The sequence below is a fragment of the Danio rerio genome, chromosome 18 (genome assembly GCF_052040795.2).
Source record: "Danio rerio strain M-AB ecotype USA chromosome 18, GRCz13ab, whole genome shotgun sequence".
Classification (NCBI taxonomy): Eukaryota; Metazoa; Chordata; class Actinopteri; order Cypriniformes; family Danionidae; genus Danio; species Danio rerio.
The window spans coordinates 34,995,173-35,016,560 of NC_141038.1; the positions used below are offsets into that span (position 1 = coordinate 34,995,173).

The 21,388-nt window shown below is 34.4% G+C and overlaps 1 protein-coding gene and 1 long non-coding RNA gene across 2 annotated transcripts in view; one reads left to right on the plus strand and one right to left on the minus strand.

Annotated features, from left to right (window-relative positions):
- Window positions 1-282: 282 nt before the first annotated feature.
- On the minus strand, window positions 283-3,483 carry si:dkey-188k17.3. The gene is made up of 4 exons (XR_015515100.1): window positions 3,435-3,483; window positions 2,358-2,397; window positions 2,114-2,258; window positions 283-767 (listed from the first exon to the last, which is right to left on the minus strand). It is a non-coding gene; the product is annotated as a si:dkey-188k17.3 (long non-coding RNA).
- Window positions 3,484-11,146: 7,663 nt separating this feature from the next.
- LOC100332501 (sterile alpha motif domain-containing protein 3) overlaps window positions 11,147-21,388 on the plus strand; it is a 191,781-nt gene continuing 181,539 nt past the window's right edge. The window contains exons 1-5 of the mRNA XM_087293275.1: window positions 11,147-11,210; window positions 14,076-15,123; window positions 15,292-15,447; window positions 15,539-15,631; window positions 16,942-18,654. Coding sequence (XP_087149401.1) covers window positions 14,098-15,123; window positions 15,292-15,447; window positions 15,539-15,631; window positions 16,942-17,259 — 1,593 coding nt within the window. The 5' untranslated portion in view covers window positions 11,147-11,210; window positions 14,076-14,097 and the 3' untranslated portion in view covers window positions 17,260-18,654. The remainder of the gene's footprint in view (window positions 11,211-14,075; window positions 15,124-15,291; window positions 15,448-15,538; window positions 15,632-16,941; window positions 18,655-21,388) is intronic.

The following is a 21,388-nucleotide window of genomic DNA, read 5'->3' on the forward strand; positions in this document are numbered from 1 at the left end:
CCAGATCATAGGCAGTATACAAAATTTGAAACGAATAATAAAATAAAAGTTTCATGTTTGAAAACATTTTCAGCATTTCCTGTAACTAAACCCTGCATCATGTAGATATACAAATATAAATATATGTCAAACTTAAATGACAAATATAGTGCCCATTAAATAGTAAAAATAGTAGTTCATTGTAAATGAGTATGCAAATAAACACAATACATTTTTAATGAAACATTTATAATTTATTTATAATGCCACAAAAAACAAAAATCACGCAAACATGCAAATATATATATTTTATAACAGTTTTTAATGCAATAACATATTACCATACATATATAAATGATTAAAAACTATTATAATTGAAGGAAATGTATATTTTTTATTATTATTATATTTATTTTGTGATATTTATTCATGTCATACATCTGTTATGTCAAGCTCAAGTAAAACTGCACTGCAAAAAAATATTTTCAAATGATGCCTTTGGAAATGCCATTATAATAAACAGCTTGCACAACAACAACAAGTCAAGTTCATCACAAATGCAAATTATGTTTATAATAACAACTTTTTGAACTTAAACATCAAAAGTATTTACTGAAGAATAGCAAAAACAATTTATACAAAACACTGAGAACCAAAGTGTGCTTGGTGAGTCCAGGTGTTTATGCTGACTAGACTGTCATATTGCAATCCGGTTAGCATGAGGAGACTTGTGCGTAAAGTGTCAGGAATTCCTGGAGGGCTCCCAGGTGTTATTCCAGGTCTTGCCACTGTAAAGTATTAGAAGTGCACAATATCATTACTGAACAAAGAATGATGGTTAGGTTTCATTTAGAAAGTCCAGGGATATTTATTTATATATGTAAAGTGTCATTAATAATAATAGGTTAAACATTTCTAGCATGTTTCCATGTATTCCAAGTAGATCTGTCAGTTCTACACTCAGATATCAGGATAGTGACTGCACTTCTCATTATGAAAACCCTTATCCTTCTCAAACATTTTTATCACCACTGATGTCCACTGCTGTAGTTTTCATTGAAGGGAATGCTGACACAAATTCCAGCATGTTTTTTTAAATAGCAGAATATGGGTATTATTGGGCCAAAACCTTAAAAAATATAAGATGCAAGATTTGAATCTTGATGAACATTGTTAATTTACTTCTTGCAATTTAACACACACATCTCATGTTTGACTCATCAATTATATGAAAACTACAACAGCATACTGTGCTCCACCCTAAAAATATTTCTAAATTATAACAAGCTTATTGCTTTAAATGGCTAAACATTTATTGTATGCCTGCATGATTCACTGCTATTACTGTAACCCATTACACTCTTAACCCAAACTAGTTGACTTTATTAGAAAACTGCATAGAAACCTGTTGCCTTAAACCCTTTATGTTTTTACACAACTAAACTAAAACAGCCCTCATCAACTAAAACATTGTTTTTACAATGTAGTGAAACTAAACAGCCCTCTTTAAATTAACTTAGAACCTTTACAATCTTCTTGGACTTACAGTAATATTTTAATTCAAGTACGGCTGTTAAGTTGTACCTTGTATAAAATGTAAGGGGTTTCTATACAATTTACTAGTAAAGTCAACTAGATTGGGTTAAAGGAATAGTTCACTATTTACTCTCCCTCAAGTGGTTGTAAACCTTTTTTAAAAACTTCCAAGTTACTTTGTGTTGAACATAAAATAGGTTTTTTGAAGAAAGCTGAAAAGCTGAAACCATTGACATATATAGTGGGAAAAAACAAATACTATGGAAGTTAATGTTTGCAGGTTTTCATCTTTCTTTAAAATATATATTTTAGTGTTTAACTGAAGAAAGCAACTCAGACATATTTGGAACAAGTGAAGTATGAGTCATTAATGACAGAATTTTCATTTTTGGATGAATCTCTTTAAGAGTATACTGAAAGAAATGTCCTACTCAATGTAGCTAACTTCAGCTGCATGTGTAGCCCCATGAGTACTTATCTAGAAATCTAAACAATGATCACATCAGTCCCATTTTAGGCCCTTTATATCATATTGACCACAGAATAGACTACTTAGTGTTGCAATAAAATATTTTTTTTTTATAAAACTATGACTTACCACACAATACAAGACAAACAGTGAATTTTCAGCTCTGCCTTTGCTGTACACAAGACGAGGTTCCAGCTTCAACACTGATCTTGAGTGGGGCAGTTGTGCAGCTCTGTGAGGTTGTGACTGTTCAGATGCAGTGCTGTGAAGAGTTCTTTGTTTAAAGAAAGTACATTCTTTTTAAAATCTGTACATATTAACAAAGAAAATACAATGATTTTAATTAATGATTAATTCTGAACAAAAACCTTACCCTTAGTCAAGATGAATTCATATGTCAAAAGTTTCTGCATCTGAAATGAATAAAAACAGATGTGACATTAGTTAAACCCACTTAACTACTAGATACATCAGTACTGCATTAAGCAGTTGTAAAGTAATGTAAGTGTAGTCCAAAATGATCCTTAATCTGTTTAAGATAATGATTTAAAAAAACGTTGCTTGTGTTAAAAACAATCCAGCCACCTGTAATACATATGATCAATGTTAAATTTCTGAGAAGGTGCAAGGTAATCCATGAGTTTTACCATTACCATCATGACTGACATAATATTTGACAATGAAGACAGCTTGTTGTGCCTCTTTACCACAATTTAGAGATGATAGATTCTTTCTTTTATTAAATAAATTGGTAAAGGCCAAATTATACTGGTAATAGTGTATGATATTCATTATGTGACATACATCAGCTTAAGTTACACTTGAGCTTTTGTTATGCTTCAAATACTTTTACTTGAAATGGGTAAATTTACTACTGAAATAAGGGCATAATCAATTACATGCCAAGCAGTTTTGCTTTTCTCAACAGACTTATACCATATTATAAAAAATAAATAATAAAAAATATATACAGTTTATATATATATATATATATATATATATATATATATATATATATATATATATGTGTGTGTGTGTGTGTGTGTGTGTGTGTGTGTGTGTGTGTGTGTGTGTGTGTGTGTGTGTGTGTGTGTGTGTGTGTGTTTTAAGGCATGGAAAATAATTGTTTTTACAATGTAGCCTTTAAACCTTTGGAAACACTTGATTTGCTTTAATATTGAAACAATTATGAATACATTTGTATTATTAGAGTTGTATATTGCATATTATATATAGATTTTGCACGAATTCTATTGTGGAAAACAACAATCTGGTAACACTGTTCCTCATCTTAAAATGTATATATTCTTCTAAGCTATGCATGACCAACGTTATATGTGAAGAAAAAGTATTTTTTTAATAAATGAACTTGATGTAATTAGATAACGTCGCTAGTTTACAGTACATGCTTTATCAACAAATCGTCTTTATTTGTTTACTTTTTACTTACCTTGTGGAAAACCGCAGTGAACCTTGGGATCGCAATGAACCTTGGGATCGCGACCATAGACTGTAAAAAATAGATCGCCACATACAATGACCCGAACATCAATAAATCATTTAAAATGAAAAAGATCAGCCAAAAACATTTTTAAAACTAAGTACTTGAAATGTAATATTTTTTAAGTAAAAAAAATAATAAATAATATGAATGAATCAAAGTTTTATTAGGCATAGTTACCCTAAACTGGGCAACCGAGTATAATTTCACTCATTAAATTTGAAGTAAATGATAACATATTTATAAACACCAACTAATCTCCAATAAAATACATTATGCAGCATTAACACACTATTTAATGTTGACAGTTGAACTCATCTGAGAACTCAGCGCTGATGCAGTTTGACCAATAGCAGAGCGGCGTTAAACTCACCGTGAAGGGATGTCACGTGGACCGAAGTTTATTCATACAGTAGTTTCGACCCAGTTTACAGACGCTTTTCATGAACAAAATAAAAATGACATATTTTTAAAATAAGAAAACTGCGATAATAGGCGTAAATCAGGTTTTAAAAATTGCGTTGACATCTATTGGTAATTATACGAGCCTCCAGCGTCTCCCTATGACGCCTCAGGCTCAGGTACATATTCTATAGGGAATCCCTGCACGTCTAAATATGACGCTAAAGGGGTACCCTGTGCGTCAATAACCTACGCCGAGGGTTCCTGACCAAGCGTCAGTATATGACGAGTTGGGAGTGAGAACGTGTTGTTTGTATGGTAAAGGACAATGCACATTGATTTGAAACTTTTAATTGCATTTTTATGTCCTGTAAATAATAAAAGTTGAATCAGATTAATAAAATCGAATCTGAATACCTGCAAACGGGGCCACAGTTACTTTTTTTTTTCACTGACTGGCATGACTGGCAAACGCGTCAGAAAAAAAACTGCTGAATCTCTGCAAATATTTGGTTAACTTATAAAACAAATGTATGGTTTAGTGATGTTAGTAATGCATAGAAAAATGCAAAGCAGAATTATTAAAGTTATTATTTCATTGATCTGAACATAACCATTTATAATATAATTACTAACCCGTCGTCTAAAATATTAAAATAATAAAATATTCTATTATTTTATTCGTGGCTAGAGCTTGATTAAATTGATTAACAAGCCATGTGCTTTTGTTTGTTTGTTCTCGGTACTGGGTATACGCAAAACATTTTCTAAAATGTCAAGCAGTATTTGTCTATAGCTTTAATTAATTCAAAATATTAAAAATAACAATAATAAAATTATAAAAATACAAAGCTAAATAGAGCAGCATTTTGCTAATTATAATAGTCCTTTATATTTATATACATGTGTTTGCATATTCGTTATTTCACTTGATGCATTCGTTATTTAATGTTTGAATACTGAAATAAAAAGCCATCGTTTAAAAGGTTATTTCACCATCAAAATGTAGCCTGTTATATGTGTCATTAACGTTTTATATAAAACTGCTGTGCAGTGTAAATGGGACCTTAATACAGTTTAAAGCGAAGTTGTCTGTAAGGATGATGGGCATCGCATGTCTATTGTTGTGGCTCGCGTTGTGAATATTAGAAAATAACTGTCGGGTGAAGGCTTTATGGTCGTGCGGAATTGTCTGCTGCTGTCATGGCTCAGCAGGCAACACCCTATTCAGCTAGGTGTTTTTATGTACAAATTCGTTTTGGCGAATGCTAGAGCGTAATAGAGATATTTTAAATAACAAGTAGTTCAGTCCAGAAGTTGCTGTGCATAGAAACATTCATTTTCATAAGGCCCCATATGCGGTTTGGTTTTAAAACGCATAGGTTTTGCTACGGTTACGCCATCCGTCCTCGGGAGTTTTGGATTTTGTGTAACCATGTTTGTGGAAAACACTTGAGGGTGGAGACACACCCCTTCCCCCATCTCATAACCAAAAGCTTGTCTTTCAGGTGTTAATGGGCATCAGTGAGACCGAAATCATGTCGCATTTCCACTGTCGGCCTACAGCTCGCAGCGCGTAACGCAAACCCAGCCCCCAGAACGTCCCCCGACTGTTGGCATCGTGCATCCGTTAATAACTCGGTAGAAAATGTATTTTATAACATCCTCATTTAGACACAGTCAAACATTCAGCCCAAATGCACTGGAGAGACCTGAAACGTGTTCCTAAAAATGCTCTGTTTGCACGATTTGATTATTATCATCATATCCAAATACTTTATAAATAATATTCTAAACCTTCTCTGGTGTTTATTGTTTTTAGAAAATATCTAAAATCTTTTAAAAGAAAATATCTTGTAAAATAAAAGTTTGATTTGGCTTTAACGGTTTTATTTATGTATAGGCCTACCTAAACTGTTATAGCTTGCTTTTGCTTGTTTTATATTGGTTTGTTTATTTAATGCGATTTTATTATATCCGATAATGTAATTCTTTAAATTATATTTCAATGTGGCTTAGGCTTATCAAGATATGACACTTGTTTTGAGTCTACAAAAGGTAATTTGTAAAGTTTTATGTCTTTTTGTTGTATTCATATGGTGTATTATTTGCAAAATAAATAACAAAAAGAAAGAAGCCGCTAGCAGCATCAACAGAGCTGTGAAGAGAGTGCTCTTTTGCTCAGTCTCTCACACACAACCTTTATGTCTACTGTGTCTTTAATATGGTGTGTAGATTATTATGGGTTATTGAAACATCAAGGGGGACGCAGCAAAATCACTTATAAATTAAAATTGTATTATTCTATGCAACAGCCTTGCATTTAAAACGGAAACATAAGGGCGATTATAAGCAAAAAGACCTCAGTCTATAAGTCTAGATGTTTTCTTTTCTTTTCCTTTTTTATTTATTTGTTTATGTGTTTGGCGCATGTGTGCGATAGGAAAACTAGTGTAATTACGGCAAGCCATCTTTCCCAGACTCGGGGCAAATTCCGCCTTTCCTTTCACTCCGTCCCGAAGCCCCAGCTGGCCCTCCTGCCATCCACTGCGTAAAACATATGCTGGATAAGTTGACGGTTCATTCCGCTGTGGCGATCACAGACTAATAAAGGGACTAAACCGAAAAGAAAATGAATGAAGAATGAATGAATAAATTAATAATAATAAAATAAAAATAAGGTAATAATAAACACAAATGCCGCGTAAGCGGCCTTTTTTTTTTAGAGATGGTACATTTGAATTGCCTCTTCCCACTTCCCCCACCTCGAAATTGAAAGTTGCAAAGAGAACTATAGCTCATTTACACCTTGATGTCTTAGCCTCAATAGCAAAGATCATAGCCCATTTACACATCAACACAGTGCAAGTTTAGCGGAAGAATGTCAAATCAGAATCACGCAGATGAAGCACACCAGCTACTACTATGAAACTATTAAAATTGTTTTGTCATAAATTTGCTTATTTGCAGCAGCTTTTTTTCGCGCAACAGAAATGCGGCGTTGGGAAGCCGTCAATAAATAAAAACAGGGTCAATAGTGAAATCGGCTTTTTATTGTATCCCTATTACCTATTTCAGTGCATTGAAGGCCTTTTATGGTGTCATCTCGATAGAATAGCCTAAGTTATAAATAATTTAAAGAACAAAGTTATAACAACTCACATTACATAAATAAACAATTAAAAATATGTTTGTTGTCTATTTAATTGCCCTCGTGATGATGGTGTGCTTTATCATTATGTGCGTTTTACTTATAACTAACCTGATTCAAATGATGGATCTGCGACAGAGAAACTAGGGGGTTTGGGGGAACATGCATCACTATATCCTTTTTTTCCCCAAACTGTGCATAGTTCAGCTGCAAGTTACTGTATGTCTTTTTTTAGAAAAGCACCCCATGTCCGCTAGTGCCGCAAGCCTCTTTCTCTGGGCAAAAATGAGTTGATTTTTAAAATAATAAATATATAGTTTAATTAAATTTTCAGCAAAAGAGACATTTATTTCATATTTCACTATGCATTTCATCTGATCTTTATAGCTTAATTAAACACATATTGTCAAAACCCACACATAGGCCTATTGTATGAAAATGAAAAGGGCATTTTTTGTTATTATTACACTACTATTTGTTATTTGTTGCCTAGGCTATTTTCACATTTGAGGTGCTTTATTGGCATGACAAGTAACTGTACATTCGTTTTGCCAAAGCAGTGCGCATTTCACAAACAAGACAGTGCAAAAAGGGCAGTAGTGCAAACAAATATGAAAATAACATATAATAAAAAAATGATTAATAAAAATAAAAATATAATAATAAAAATAAAAATAGATTTTTGATAACATTAAACAGGATAAAGGTAATAATAGTAGCCTATTATCAAAAGTAAGTCCACATAAAGAGTTCCAGTATTTGTGTGTTGGAGACAGGAGCGGGTATTGTTGGGTGAACACACAGCAGCACACACACTCCCCCAGTAAGATGAGTTCTGTTCGACAGGGACTCAAAGTTGTTTTGTATGTGTTGGATTATCGGGTAGAATTTCTCCCGGATCTCGGAGTTTTTAGTGCACTCAGGATATGCAGCTCCGTCTCAATCAGCTGCTGAGGGCACAGCCGCTTCTCCACCGGCAGCCATTTTTTTTTGTGCCGGCCCGTCTTTACGGCTAGCTGATGTCCGCTGCCCGCTTCTAACATGTTAGAAAATACTGCAAATCAAGCTGTCGGTATCTCCCCGCGGTTGAAATTGTTCGTTATTCGGGAAAAAAGAAGAATAAATATCAGCGCGCAGTATTTGCTTTCTAGATTATTTAGGCCTATATTCAGCTGTTTTAATCTTGCAATTCTGATAATTAGAGATAATGTCTGTTTTTATCAACTTGTCTGTCATTTATTTCTCATTTGCTACTTATTTTATTAATTTGTTGATGTTAATACACTACATAGTCTTGTATATGCATATCTAAAATCCTTTGGCATTCAAATTTGCTTTGAACTTGAAAGAGAGAAAGAATCGGATTTTACCTGTCAGAGCACATTGCATATGCTTTTTTTGAAATAACATTTATTTAACAAATATTTTAGCACATCAAAAGTAATTAAATTACCTGTCTTTTGATTAAAACCTTTATGCAAAAAGATCAGAAAAAAGGCAATATGCGACACATGACATGCATCGCTCTCATGCCACGTTTTGAGGATAAATTCGCTTTTAGGTGCTGCTTGGAATAAAATAAAACTATTAAAAAGCACATTAAAGACTACTCTTAAAATAAACATTCATAAAGGAGTATCTTATGAAAAAACACCAATTGACGGGCTCTGCTTTCGGTTTTAAAAGAATCAAGCAGCTTTAAAAATATAATTTGCTGAAGAGAAATGACAGGGAAAAAAAGATTGAACATATCGGGACTGTCAAAAGAACATTCCTCTTTGATATATTCTTTCGACTCCGACACATCAGCAAAGATTATGAACAACGGAGTGTCTCTCCTGCTTCAGTGGCGTGTCCAGCTGGTTATAAACGAGGAGGCGGAGAGAATGCGCTGCTTAGTTTCGGCTCGATATATTTAAATAAAAACTAACAACGAGCTGCTTATAACGCTCAAAAAGTTAAACTCAAATGCACAACCCTTGTTGGTTGCACCTGCGGGATGCACAATGAACCTAACGCGCCATAATTTTAATTCTATATTCGTGAAGAATGAGCCAACCGCATATGCTTAGTCCTGTTGGTCGGGACTCTGCTTTATAACTTATTAGTTTATTACAATAATCACACTTAGCTTTGCCATTGTTCTTCACCACATAGCCACTCAACACATCTTGCGGTCCATCTTTAATGTTTAGATTATTGAAGGTGCTATTGACGTTTTGAGAAAAAAATTAATAGTACTGAAACTAAATTATTAAAAATAAACTTGCGGGACTTCATTTATGTCCTGCGGCAACATTATTTTTATTACATTTTAAGTGATCTGCTTGAGGTAGGTCACGTTTATCACTGGTAAGTTTTAGCCTAAGTTTACATCAATAACATAAAGTGCATTGTCCTTTACCATACAAAAAAAAAAAAACATTATTATACACCAGTTGCCTGTAGCCTATAAAAAGGCCGCAAATATTTTTAAATGCATTAAAAGGCAAGCACATATCTTAGCCTTAGTTTGTTCACACTCTGCCTGTATTAACATAAATGCTGTATTTTAATATAGCCAATTTTGATTAATTAGCTTTAACTGACAGCCTTTTCTTCTTTTTCCGCGGTTATGCGGCATTATATTTCACACGCATATGCAAGGTGACTGAATATGAAATTAAAATACAAAACATACTGAGCCATTAAGTAAAAAAACAAAACAAAACAACAGTTATACTTTAAAGCAGAACATTGACGTTTTGAAACAAAAAAACGGAACTGAAACTAAATTATTAAAAATAAACCTGCCAGACTTATTTATGTCCTACTTTCATTATTCATTTATTTTTATTATTCGTTTATTATTATGTACTATAATTGAAACATAAAATGAGATCGTAAATATAATCAACAACGAAAATGTAAATAAAAACGTAAATTAAAAATATAAATGAACATGTCTAGTCTTAGTTCTATCAAAATAGCAAACACTATATCTCTCTATATTTAGACTAAAAGACTGCTTTATTTATTTAAGACTAATTATTTGTACTGAATGTTTGTGCTTTCATTTTAGTTGTCTTTCATTTCTTCAATTCTATTTTCCAAAACGAATCCTCTTTGCACTTAATAAGTTTACAATAAACCAGGTAAAAAAAAAAATTAAATGTAAGTTGAGGTGATCGCAAGTTCACAACTGTGAGGTGATGTGCTCTACCGGCTGGATAATCTATATTATTTTGCTGTTTTTCATATGCGCACGTTTAAGATTTGAGATTATAACATTGCCATGATAGTCAAAGAAATCAAAACATTATTTTCACCCCAACGCAATTTAATCGGGCACTGAAGGCTAATAACTTAATTCTTATATTTGCTTTTTGACTTCTCACCATGTATCTTTTCTACAGCATAGTATAGTGTAAGAGCATGTCTATTACCAGAAAAACTAATTAAAATTATATTTTAATTGAACACATCACATCACATACAGTAAGCTACGCCTACAGAACAGTCTGTTTAGCATTGTGAAAAGGCAAAGCTGAATATCTGTGGTTAAAGTGCCACCCAGCGGTCAAATGCTGCTGGCGCATCAAGTACTGCCGTCGCCGCGGCATGAATGGCGGCACAAGGAACACATTGAAGTAGTAACATCTGTACCTGGGGCCTGTTTCAGTAAGGAGGTTCAAACAACTCAGAGTTTAAACGTGAACTCTGAGTTGATTTACCGAGAGATTAAAAATCAAGAGTTTTCGGTTTCAGAACAGCTGATCTGAGTTGGGTCAATCAACTTCGAGTAGACCAACTTAGAGTTAAGCGCGCACACCGTGACTTTAAAAAGGCATTATCAATGGAGTGCAGACATTACGAGTGACTACACTCAAAAAAATGAACTTTCCCTATTGTTAATTTTACTCTACCCATCCTTGTTCACATTACATAAAAAATAAAAGTAATTGAATTAACACAAGTTAACTATGTTATTTCTACAAAAATGTAGTACTGTAGGCTTTACTTAATAAGGGTTTGACTGGCCAACTTAACATTGTGGAGTAAATCGCAAAACCCTCCTAAGTTTGGACATTTGCGGATACCGTACCTGCTTACCTGGAGGCGGAGCAACGGAACTGAACGGAAGACAGACGAGAGCGCGAAGCACATTGAGGAGAAGATGGTGGCTTTGCCAGGTACAAGTATTTTCATAACGCTTTACTGGTAAATATCGCCAGGAAAAGTTATGTTAATGTTCACAGAATTATGTTAATTTATTTTATCAAGTTATTTCGGAGTCCTTTGAGTTTTAGCGTTTTTTTAACCTGTTGAACTCACTCGTGTTTCTCAACGCAATTATGTGGCAGTGCAAGGACTGCAAAATAACAGTCACGACTAGATCACAGTTGTTGAAACACTATAGATTAGTGCATAGACATTATGGTCGCGGTATTCGTTTTCCATGCACATATTCTGAGTGTCCCTGTAGATTTAAAACATGGAATGCGCTACACAGCCATCTAAATCGTAGCCATGCAAAGGAGAACACGGGGTTACCTGCAAGTGTAACGCTAACCACGTTCAATTGCCACGTGTGTCCTTGCAGCAATATAGGGTCAGAACGTGAGTATTTTAGTCACATCCATAACCACCTTAAAAACAGCGAGACAGTGCATTGTATGTTTAAGCACTGCTCTTTTCAGACAAATGTGTATGGCACATTTAAGTCCCATAAGAATAGAAAGCACAATTTTTATTCTCTTCAGGACTTCAAACCAGGGGTTATTATAGAAAGTGGTAATGTTACTCAGGAATTAAATGAAGATCTATTGCCAGCTGAAGAGGAGGATGTTGATGTTTCAGGTAGTGTGGAAGTGGAAACAGAAGTACAAGATTTGTCCAAGACAATAGAGCTCAAATTTGCATCCATTTTGCTAAAACTTGAAAATTATTTTCATGTTCCTAGTAATGCAATTGATGAACTCATCACAGATTTGCACTATTTGATCAGTTCTGCATCAGGATCCGTATCAACAAAAGTTGTTCTTGATACTTTTCAGAAACATAATCTTCATGTAGATCAGCTTATCATAAAAGAGCTTATCAGTTCTTTGTCATCATCCAACCCTCTGTTAAAAGCTACTTCAAATGATGGTCCTTTGGCCACTGCTTTCAAGCGCATGAAATTTTACAGGGAAAATTTTGAGATAATTGAACCTGTTGAAATAATTCTTCAGTCTGAAAAAAATAGAACTTTCCAATACATACCCATCTTAAAATCATTACAACAGCTGCTTAATCAGAAAGAGATACTTAATAAAGTTGTTGGTGGTCATACAGGACAGAAAATCATAAATGATGGATTTTACAGATCTTTTAAAGATGGTCAACACTTTAAAGATAATGAGTTTCTCTCAGGAACTGAACTCAGACTCTCCTTGTGTCTGTACATTGATGACTTTGAGCTGTGCAATCCATTAGGAACGTCACGCAAAAAGCATAAGATCTGTGCAGTTTATTGGATTTTAGGTAACTTGCCACCAGGGAGTAGTTCATCGTTGTCCTCAATTTATCTCGCTCTGTTATGTAAAAGTGATGATGTAAAGGCCTATGGCTATAGAAAAATTTTTGAGCCTCTTGTGAACGATCTCATCACTTTAGAGCAGCAGGGTGTGTTTGTTAATGACTTGAAAACATTTATCAGAGGAACAGTGCAGTATGTTGTTGCAGACAGTCTTGGTGCACATTCTTTAGCTGGATTTGTTGAAAACTTTTCAGGGGAATATTTTTGTAGGTTTTGCACTGCTACACGCACAGATATTCAGTCTAAAGAGGTCAGAGATGGCGCTTTTCCTCTCAGATCTGAAGAGCAGCATGATGTACATGTAGCAGATGCATGTAAGAAAGGAGAAGCATGTTGTGGTGTAAAAACTGCATGTGCTTTATCTGAGAACCTCTCCTACTTTAAAGTTACTGCAGGTTTTCCCCCAGATGTGGCCCATGATCTCCTAGAAGGTATAGTGCCTGTTGAGTTGGCTGGATGCATTGACATATTTATAAAAAAGAAATATTTCACCTTTGATCAACTTAACAAACTGATTCAGGAATTCCCATTCAAGTGGGGGAGATAAAACCAATCGTCCTCATGTGCTTCCACTCACTTTTTCAAGGAAAAAAACTATTGGGGGAAATGCTCATGAGAATTGGTGTTTGCTGCGGCTAATTCCATTAATTGTTGGAAAACTTATACCTCAGGATGAACCTGCTTGGGAACTCATTCTTCTCCTGAAAGACATTGTTGAACTTGTTGTGTGTCCTGTGCACACTAGCGAGTCTGTTGCATACTTGGAGAGCAAAATATCCGAACACCGCAATCGGTTCAAAGTACTTTTTCCAGAAAGAAAGCTTTTGCCAAAACATCACTTTCTGGAACATTATCCAGCGATGATCCATCTATTTGGTCCACCTGTTTCATTCTGGACAATGAGGTTTGAAGCCAAGCACAGTTTTTTTAAACAAGTGGCTAGGCACACTAACTGTTTCAAAAATATCACCAAGACTTTGGCCAGGAAACATCAGCTCATGGTTGGTCAATTTATGCAGTCATCCCAGTGCGATGAATTACCTGTAGAGGTTACACGCATTTCAACTGTCCCTGTTGATATTCTCCAGGAAGACATTGCTTACACTTTTAACCAAAGATACCCGAACACTTCTGCTATTAATTTAGCTCAGACAGTATTTTCTGATGGCATAAAGTACACAAAGGGCATGATTATTGTGCATGGAACAATTAGTGGGCTGCCTGATTTTGCAGAAATAGTGCAGATTTGTGTTTTGAAAGATGGAATTGCTTTTATAGCAAAACAGTTAGGTTCTTGGTACAATGAGCACTATCGATCCTTTGAATTGGATATTCATCCAAGGAATGTTTCATTTATAGAGCTGAATGAATTAGCAGACCGTTATCCTCTCTGTGATTATAAAGTTGGTGCTATCCGTATGGTTACCTTGAAAAGATACATACACGCTGCTTGACCAGTTTTCTTTTTCTCTTACAGAGTGATTGATCAAACAGAGAAAATGACTGATCCAGCAAAGTTGAAAATTGTTCTAGGAGACAGTGATTCATTTAAATTGACGCTGCCATCTGGAATACCCAATTCTATTGCAGATTTTAAATCTGAGATCAGGAAACAATGTGGTGTCACAGGAGATTTTAGACTGCAGTATCTTGATATGGACTTTGATGATTTCTTAAATCTTACCTCAACAGTGGATCTCCAGGACAAAGGAACAGTTAAAGTCATAGCACAAAGTGCATATGATGCCTGTTCTCTTTCTTCTGCTGACACTGATATACGCTCCTCAACTTCCTCATCACCATCTTGCCTGCCAGTTTCTCCAGCAACATCAGATGTTGCTTCTGCCTCAACTTCTGAGCTGTCTTCGTCCACAAAGCTGAGATGTGAAACCTGGCCAACTAACTTTCCGATCCCTACGTTTCCTTATGAGATAGAGCTGGAACTGCAGAAAGCCCACGAAGAGTTCTTGAATGACGGTACTTTACTTGACATAGACTCAAAACCCAAACTAAAATCAGAAATTATGAAATCCTTGGCTGCAGAAGTAGTGAAATACAAAGTGTACCCTAGGACTGAAGAATACGAAGAGGTTGCGAAGGCGCTGATTACAAAGCATCCATGTCTACAGGAAAAAGGATCAGTTGGTGGGTTCTATGGCTGGAAGATCAGTCTACAGTGGAAGATGGCAAACTATCGGCGTACACTGCGAGCAGCTGGCTGTTCTGAAGTAAAGATAAATTCTTTAAAACACAAACATGGTGAAACTACAAATCCAAACCAAGTCAAAAAGCCAAAGAAGGCTGAAGTAAATTTTTACCCTGATTATCCAGCTGGAGAGAACACACAAAGCCTAGAAGAAGAGCGACTGGCATTGCTGTCTGAGTTTCAGAAAAGGGACAACCATCAAATTATTAAAAACAAAATGGAAAAAACTTTTATCTACAGAAGACATGAATTGATTGTAGAGATGCCCTTCATTGTTGACTTCAAAAGCAGATGGCCAGCTCTGTTTTGTGAAAATGAGGTAAATATAATGTAATAACTTTGTTTCTTTAAAAGTTTTTAAATGCTTTAAGTGCTTTTTTCATGTCCACGCACAGTTAGCCTAAATGCTTTTGTGTTCAAATGTCAATGAATATATTTTTAAACATGAAAGATATCCTTACTATAATCTTGTGTCCTAAATCTACAGATTGCTGCGGAATTCAGTCGAATCACTACTGTCCCGCTACTTCAGACATTTATGTCAAAACTGGATGGTTACACCAGCAAGCTGGCCAGCATCTACCGTAAAAAAGGAGGAATTGCAGGGCGTAAAATTTGGAAACTGATGGCTACTATCGACGAGGTTTGTTATATGTATTTAAGATGCTTGTAAATAATTTTCACTTTAGTATGGTGTTTTTTCATTGTTTATCCATAATGTCTCTCTTCTACAGAATGACACCATCTCAACTCGGAGGGCTTGTATTCTCAGAGCACTTTCTGTCTACCTTAATGAAGACTATGAAAACCTCATGAAGGAGTATACAGTAAGTGTTCTCAGGCAGTAAATATTTAAAGTACCGCCACATAAATTCATGTAATATAGTCAAGGAATATCAATACACAAAGTATATTTAACTTAGGGTTGCCAAAAGTATTAACTTTGGTACCAGTCAGTACTGAAATTAAAAGATTGTAATGATGATAGCATTTCCTGGGGGAATTTTGAGCACAGTTGAGCAGATTCTCAAGCAGTTGATTGACCACAGTGTTCACATGCTCAACACATGATTCTGATTGGCTATAATATTGTTTCACATTAGCTGTTTCCATCCAAAAATGCGAATGAGCTTTATGCGCAAAACTGGATTATCGCATGAAAAATGTGCAAATAAAGCAACATTTCCATCCAACAAGTCAAAGTGAACAAAATCGTCACTTCCTAATTAACTTGCGCCAAAAATCAACAGGAAAAACAGAATTTGCTGCAGTAGGAGAAGCTGCGTCAACCTGTTCTTAACCTGATAAATGACTTGCGCCTCAGAAGGCAATCCTGACACGCAGTGAACATGCGGTGGCGTTTAAAGGCATCAGACGCAGAGCACAGACGGTCTTGATTCTGGAGGTCATTAATAATATAATAACTCTAATACTTAAATGGTGACAAGTTTTAGAATGACCAAAACAACATTTCAGATGTTTTATAATGTGCTCAGCCTGATGGTTTATCCATTTAAACACTTTTTTTTATCATCACATGATCTCTTTTAACAAAATCACATGACCTTTTTTAATGCGCATGCTGGAGTTTGTGCGGTAAAAGTATTTCCATCGTTGTTTATGCACATCTTTTCTTATTGAATAAAAGTTTACCCTACTCAGCTATGCGCATATGTTTTTTATGCAAATTTTTAAAATTTATCCGCATCTTGGCGTTTCCATCAACCGTTTTTATATACGATGCCAAATGCGCATAAAAATAGGTGGATGGACACAGCTATTGTTGACCGAGTGCTCACACAGATTATGGTCACACATGGTAGCTTTTGAAGATGTGTCTCTCAGCAGATTCGTCTGAGCAGATATATTAAGGAATATATGTTGTCAATCACTGTCGCATCTGTTGAGCACAAGAACACTGGCCAATGTAATTTCTATGGAAGAATGCTGGTTTCTTTACATTTTTTAAATTCAGTACAGAAGCCTAACAAACACAGTAAAGTAGTTTTGTAAGTCACTGCACTTTTGTTAAGTGAAAGATTAAGGATTAGATAGTTGATACAAAATTCTCTAAATTTACAACTTGTATTTTTGATGGAATTATACTGAACAGTCTTTCTGTTTTTGTGTTTTATAGGACACAGACTTTGAAAACTCAGAGAGAGACATGGCCAATACTGTCATTGGAATCTACATCGTCAGACCTGAAGGTGCAGAAGCCTGTGACCCACCATCAGATGTTGGACTGATTGTTGAGGGAGTGAAAGTACTTCAGAACCTTGGCGATGTCACCAAGGCTTGTGCTCTTCTTTTGGGAGTCATATACAGCTTGAATCTCAGTTATCCTTCAGAATTGAAATACACTTTTGAGTTTTTCCAGAAAGTCTTGCTGGGACTTGATGCACATAAACTGTCACACAAAATACAAGTTCTCAAGAACAAACTTGTTGGCTGAATCAGTACATCAGTCTGGACAAATGAAAGAAATGGAGGAAGAAGATTTTTTTTGTGTTATTTGATTTGTTTCTGCTTTTAAAATAAGGGGACAGTTTTAATGTTATCTTTGTTGATGGCGCCAAAATTTTAAATGAAGTTCTGCAACTTTAAATGGTTTAATTGTTTGGTTATTTACAAAGATTAGAGGTCAGTTTTAATCTTCTCTACCAATGGTTTAAACGATTTCAGTTATCAAAAATTGAGCACTGTAGCAGTTTATGACATGCTGCCTGTCTTAAACTTTTATTTTCTTTTTCTAAGTAAAATTTATTACACTTTGAAGGCAGTTGCACATTTTAAAATAACATTTTGGTCAATGGTAATCTAGTTAGTAAAGTAGTAGTCATTGTTTTTTTTTTGTTTTGTTTTTTGTCATTTTGAAACAAACTTATTTTTGTGGTGGTTTTCATAAATAGAGGCCAGTTGTACTCTTTATCAATAGCTTAAACATTTTAAAATATAAGCAATTGAGCACTGTAGCATTTCGTGATAGGCTACCTGTTTAAATTATTATTACAAATTTTCTTTTGTAAATTTGATCCTATACATTTTTCTTACAATATTTGAAGGAAGTAGCACATTATAAGAATGATCACCATTGACCAAAATGTTGTTTTTACATGTTTTTTCTTTAAACTGTTATTTGAACTGTTTGTGGATGTTTACAAAAATTAAAACAGTTTTAATGTTACTATTGATTGTAAAGATCAAAAATGGAGTTTAGCAGTATTTTAACGTTCCTTTGATTTAATTTTTCTAAGTAAGATTATTTCAAATTCATGAAGCTAGTTGCACTTTAAAAGACCTTGTAAAGAATGTTTACTGTTAAGAATGTAAAATATTTGATGTTTTTGTGTATTTGTTTCAAAGGACCTGTGAAATTGAAATTGTTTATGGGTTTTAGCAGTTGTATGTTGCAAAATCTTGAAATAATAAATAAATTCATTTTGTTTCTAAAAAATATGTTTGATTATTTACGTTTTACATGTGTAGAGCATTTTAAAAATGAATTAAAAAAAGTGTTCACCTTACATAGTGAAAGTTGATGATTCTAACATAACAATATTAAGTAAAATATACATATAACTAAAATGTAGTAATGACACAACTAAATGTGTTGTATGTACTAAGAAATATTTTGTAAACTTTACCTGGATTTATTTTGTTCATTTTACTATATTGTTACTTGTAGAAACTACTTAACATGGTTACGTGGAACCACTTGACACTCTTTTTTTATGTAAGTTCAACAAATAATTTTTTTGAGTGTATGGCAATATCTTATAAAAGAGATCACCATTTCTTTCTTCAGCTGAACTTGATGTTCTCATGCAAAGTTATAGCAAATATGAGCGTATATATTTGAAAAGAAGCAGCCATCAGTGAAGAAGAGACAGATAGCGTGGGAAAACAGCTGCTCAAGTTAATGCCTAATTTCACTTTTTAAGTATTTAAATATTTAAGTATAATAAAATAAGTAATGTAATTTGTGACGTTTATATTTTTTTTCTAAACTTTTTTATACTTTTATTAGTTTTAAATGATTTAACAGTGCACTTGTGTGTCTGCCTTTTTTATTGATCAAGTGATAGAGGTTAATATAACATTTAGAAGGTAAGCAGTACTAAAAATAATTTTTAGAAAGAATAATAATCCCATTAATCTAGTTAAAGTGCATGTCGAAGGTGAATTTAATTAAATTATTTATTAAAAAAAGATAAGCCATTCTCGTACAGTTTTTCTGTGTGTGACTAAAATGTAGGCAATAGCTATGTTTCCATCCAAATATATTACATAAATTTATGTGCAAAACTGGAATATTGCATAAAAGATGCAAATAAAATTCCATCCAACGAGTGAAAGAGAAAAAATCTTCACTTCCTGATTAAACTGGCACCAAATATCAACAGTAAAAACAGAATTTACTGTGGTAGAAGAAGCTGCGTCAATTAATTCTTCATTTAGCCTAATTAATGTACTTGCGCCTCGATGTCAGAAGACAATGCTGAAACACAATGAACACGTGGGGGCATCTGACGCCATGAGACGCGGAGACTCTTGACACGCACCAGATGTTCGGAGGTAATTAATAATATACACTAATACTGAAACAGTTAAGGCATTTTAGACTGACTAAAACAATATTTAATACATGTTACAGTGTGCTCAGCCTGCTGGTTTGTCCATTTACACACATTTTCATTATCATATGATCATGATCTTTTTTTTTAATGTACATACTGTAATTTGTTCAGTAAAAGTGTTTCCATCGTAGTTTATGCGCACATATGCCCCCCCCCCCTTCAAAAAATTCATCCTGCACATGCCCTTTGGACGGTCTCTGCACGGGCCTGCCTGGTCTCCAGGTTGGATGACTTAGCAAAGCATTCACTTGATTTATTTAGTGTCACACAAATTGTATTCAGTTTTCCCTTCAAAATTCCATGAACCCATTATATTATTCCTTGGGATTAGCAGTGGTAAGCACATCTTAAAACTTTTTTTTTTTTTAATCTGCAATAGTTGGATTACTGTTTTAACTTTTTGTTGAATAAATGCTGATCCACTATCTGAACTTATCTCAGATGGGATTCCAAATAGGAATAACTTCTCTTGCTAGGAATTTAATTATAGTCTCAGCAATCTGCTCTGCTAAATGCACAGCCTCTACGCATCTACTAAATCTGTCTATGATCACAACATGTAGCTTTTGCTTCTTACTAATTTAATCATATCAACAAAATCCAACACTAAATGCTTAAATGGTCCTTCTCGCACTAGTATGTGTCCTCATGGAGTTGCTGTACCTTTTCTGACATTGTCTTGTGGACACATTTCACATTCTGATAGATAAGGTGACCAAAAACACTGTGGCTTTATCTTTTTAAGGACCTTATTCTTTCACAATGACCAAAACCATGTGCATCTGATGTTAAAATAGTCAAAAGAGGATTCATTAAACTTTCATGTCATCTCCATATTCTTTCTTTTTTAATCTTTGATAGCACTTCTATGTTGCCACGTGTCACTATTATCATATCTCCTATCTCAAGTTTAGGTTAAATTAAAACTGATTATAGCTACTTTACTTTCAGATATTTGCTTGGCATATAAACCTACAGAGTTATTTCCTTTTATGATACAACAAGCTGTTTTTGGGTACATTATAGCTAAAATTAAATCACTGATTTGGCCATAATGTTGGATTGGAGTGTCATCAGTTTTCTTAAATTCTTAAATTTTTTAAATTTCCAGATTGCATCAAAAAGGTAACGGACACCATGTGCATATGCTGAATCAGTATAGATGTTTACCATTTTCCTTTGCCTAAAAGGTAGGCTTTAGTTATTGCCTTAAACTCAGATAATTGTGCAGAGCATGGTTGTTCACAATGCTGTACCACAATTGGAATGAATTCTTTACCTTCTTTTTGAACTACAGCATAACTCACATGTTTTCTTAAACCATCTCTGAAGCAATAACAGTTCACAAATTGATCAAGTTCTGCATTAGATATTTGGTCAGGCTCTAGGTCTTAATCTGTTGAATGCTAACGATTCGGTCATGCATTCTGTGAAGTTCTTTCTCCTTCGAGAGGATATTTCCCTTTTTAATGTCATATCTGGAAAAACCAGTAGTGTCAGATATACTTCTGGCCTGAGTCAGAACAAATCTTCCTTGCTGTATCAATTCAGCTACCTTGTGAAGTGTATAAATAATTAGTCAGTGTGTCCATTGTAATAGCTGATGTTTTCTCATATGCATAGTAAACGGCAGCCAGGCCCTGCTGATAACATGGTGGAGGGCCTTGAGCGACCATATCCAGCTTGGTGCTGTAAAATGTTTTCGCTTACTTTTTCTGGCCATCACACGTATTTTGCATCAGAATTGCAGATGCGATCTTTTGTACCTGCAACATACAGATAAAAAAGGTTTATCATATTCTCGCATGGCAAAAGCAGGGGCTGTCTGTAGTTTCCTTTTAATAATTTCAATGCATCAGTTGACCATACAAGAATTGTTCTTAAATTTTTTCATTAATGCTTGCTTTCTTTATTAATATACATAGTCTATTGCTTAATGGCTGG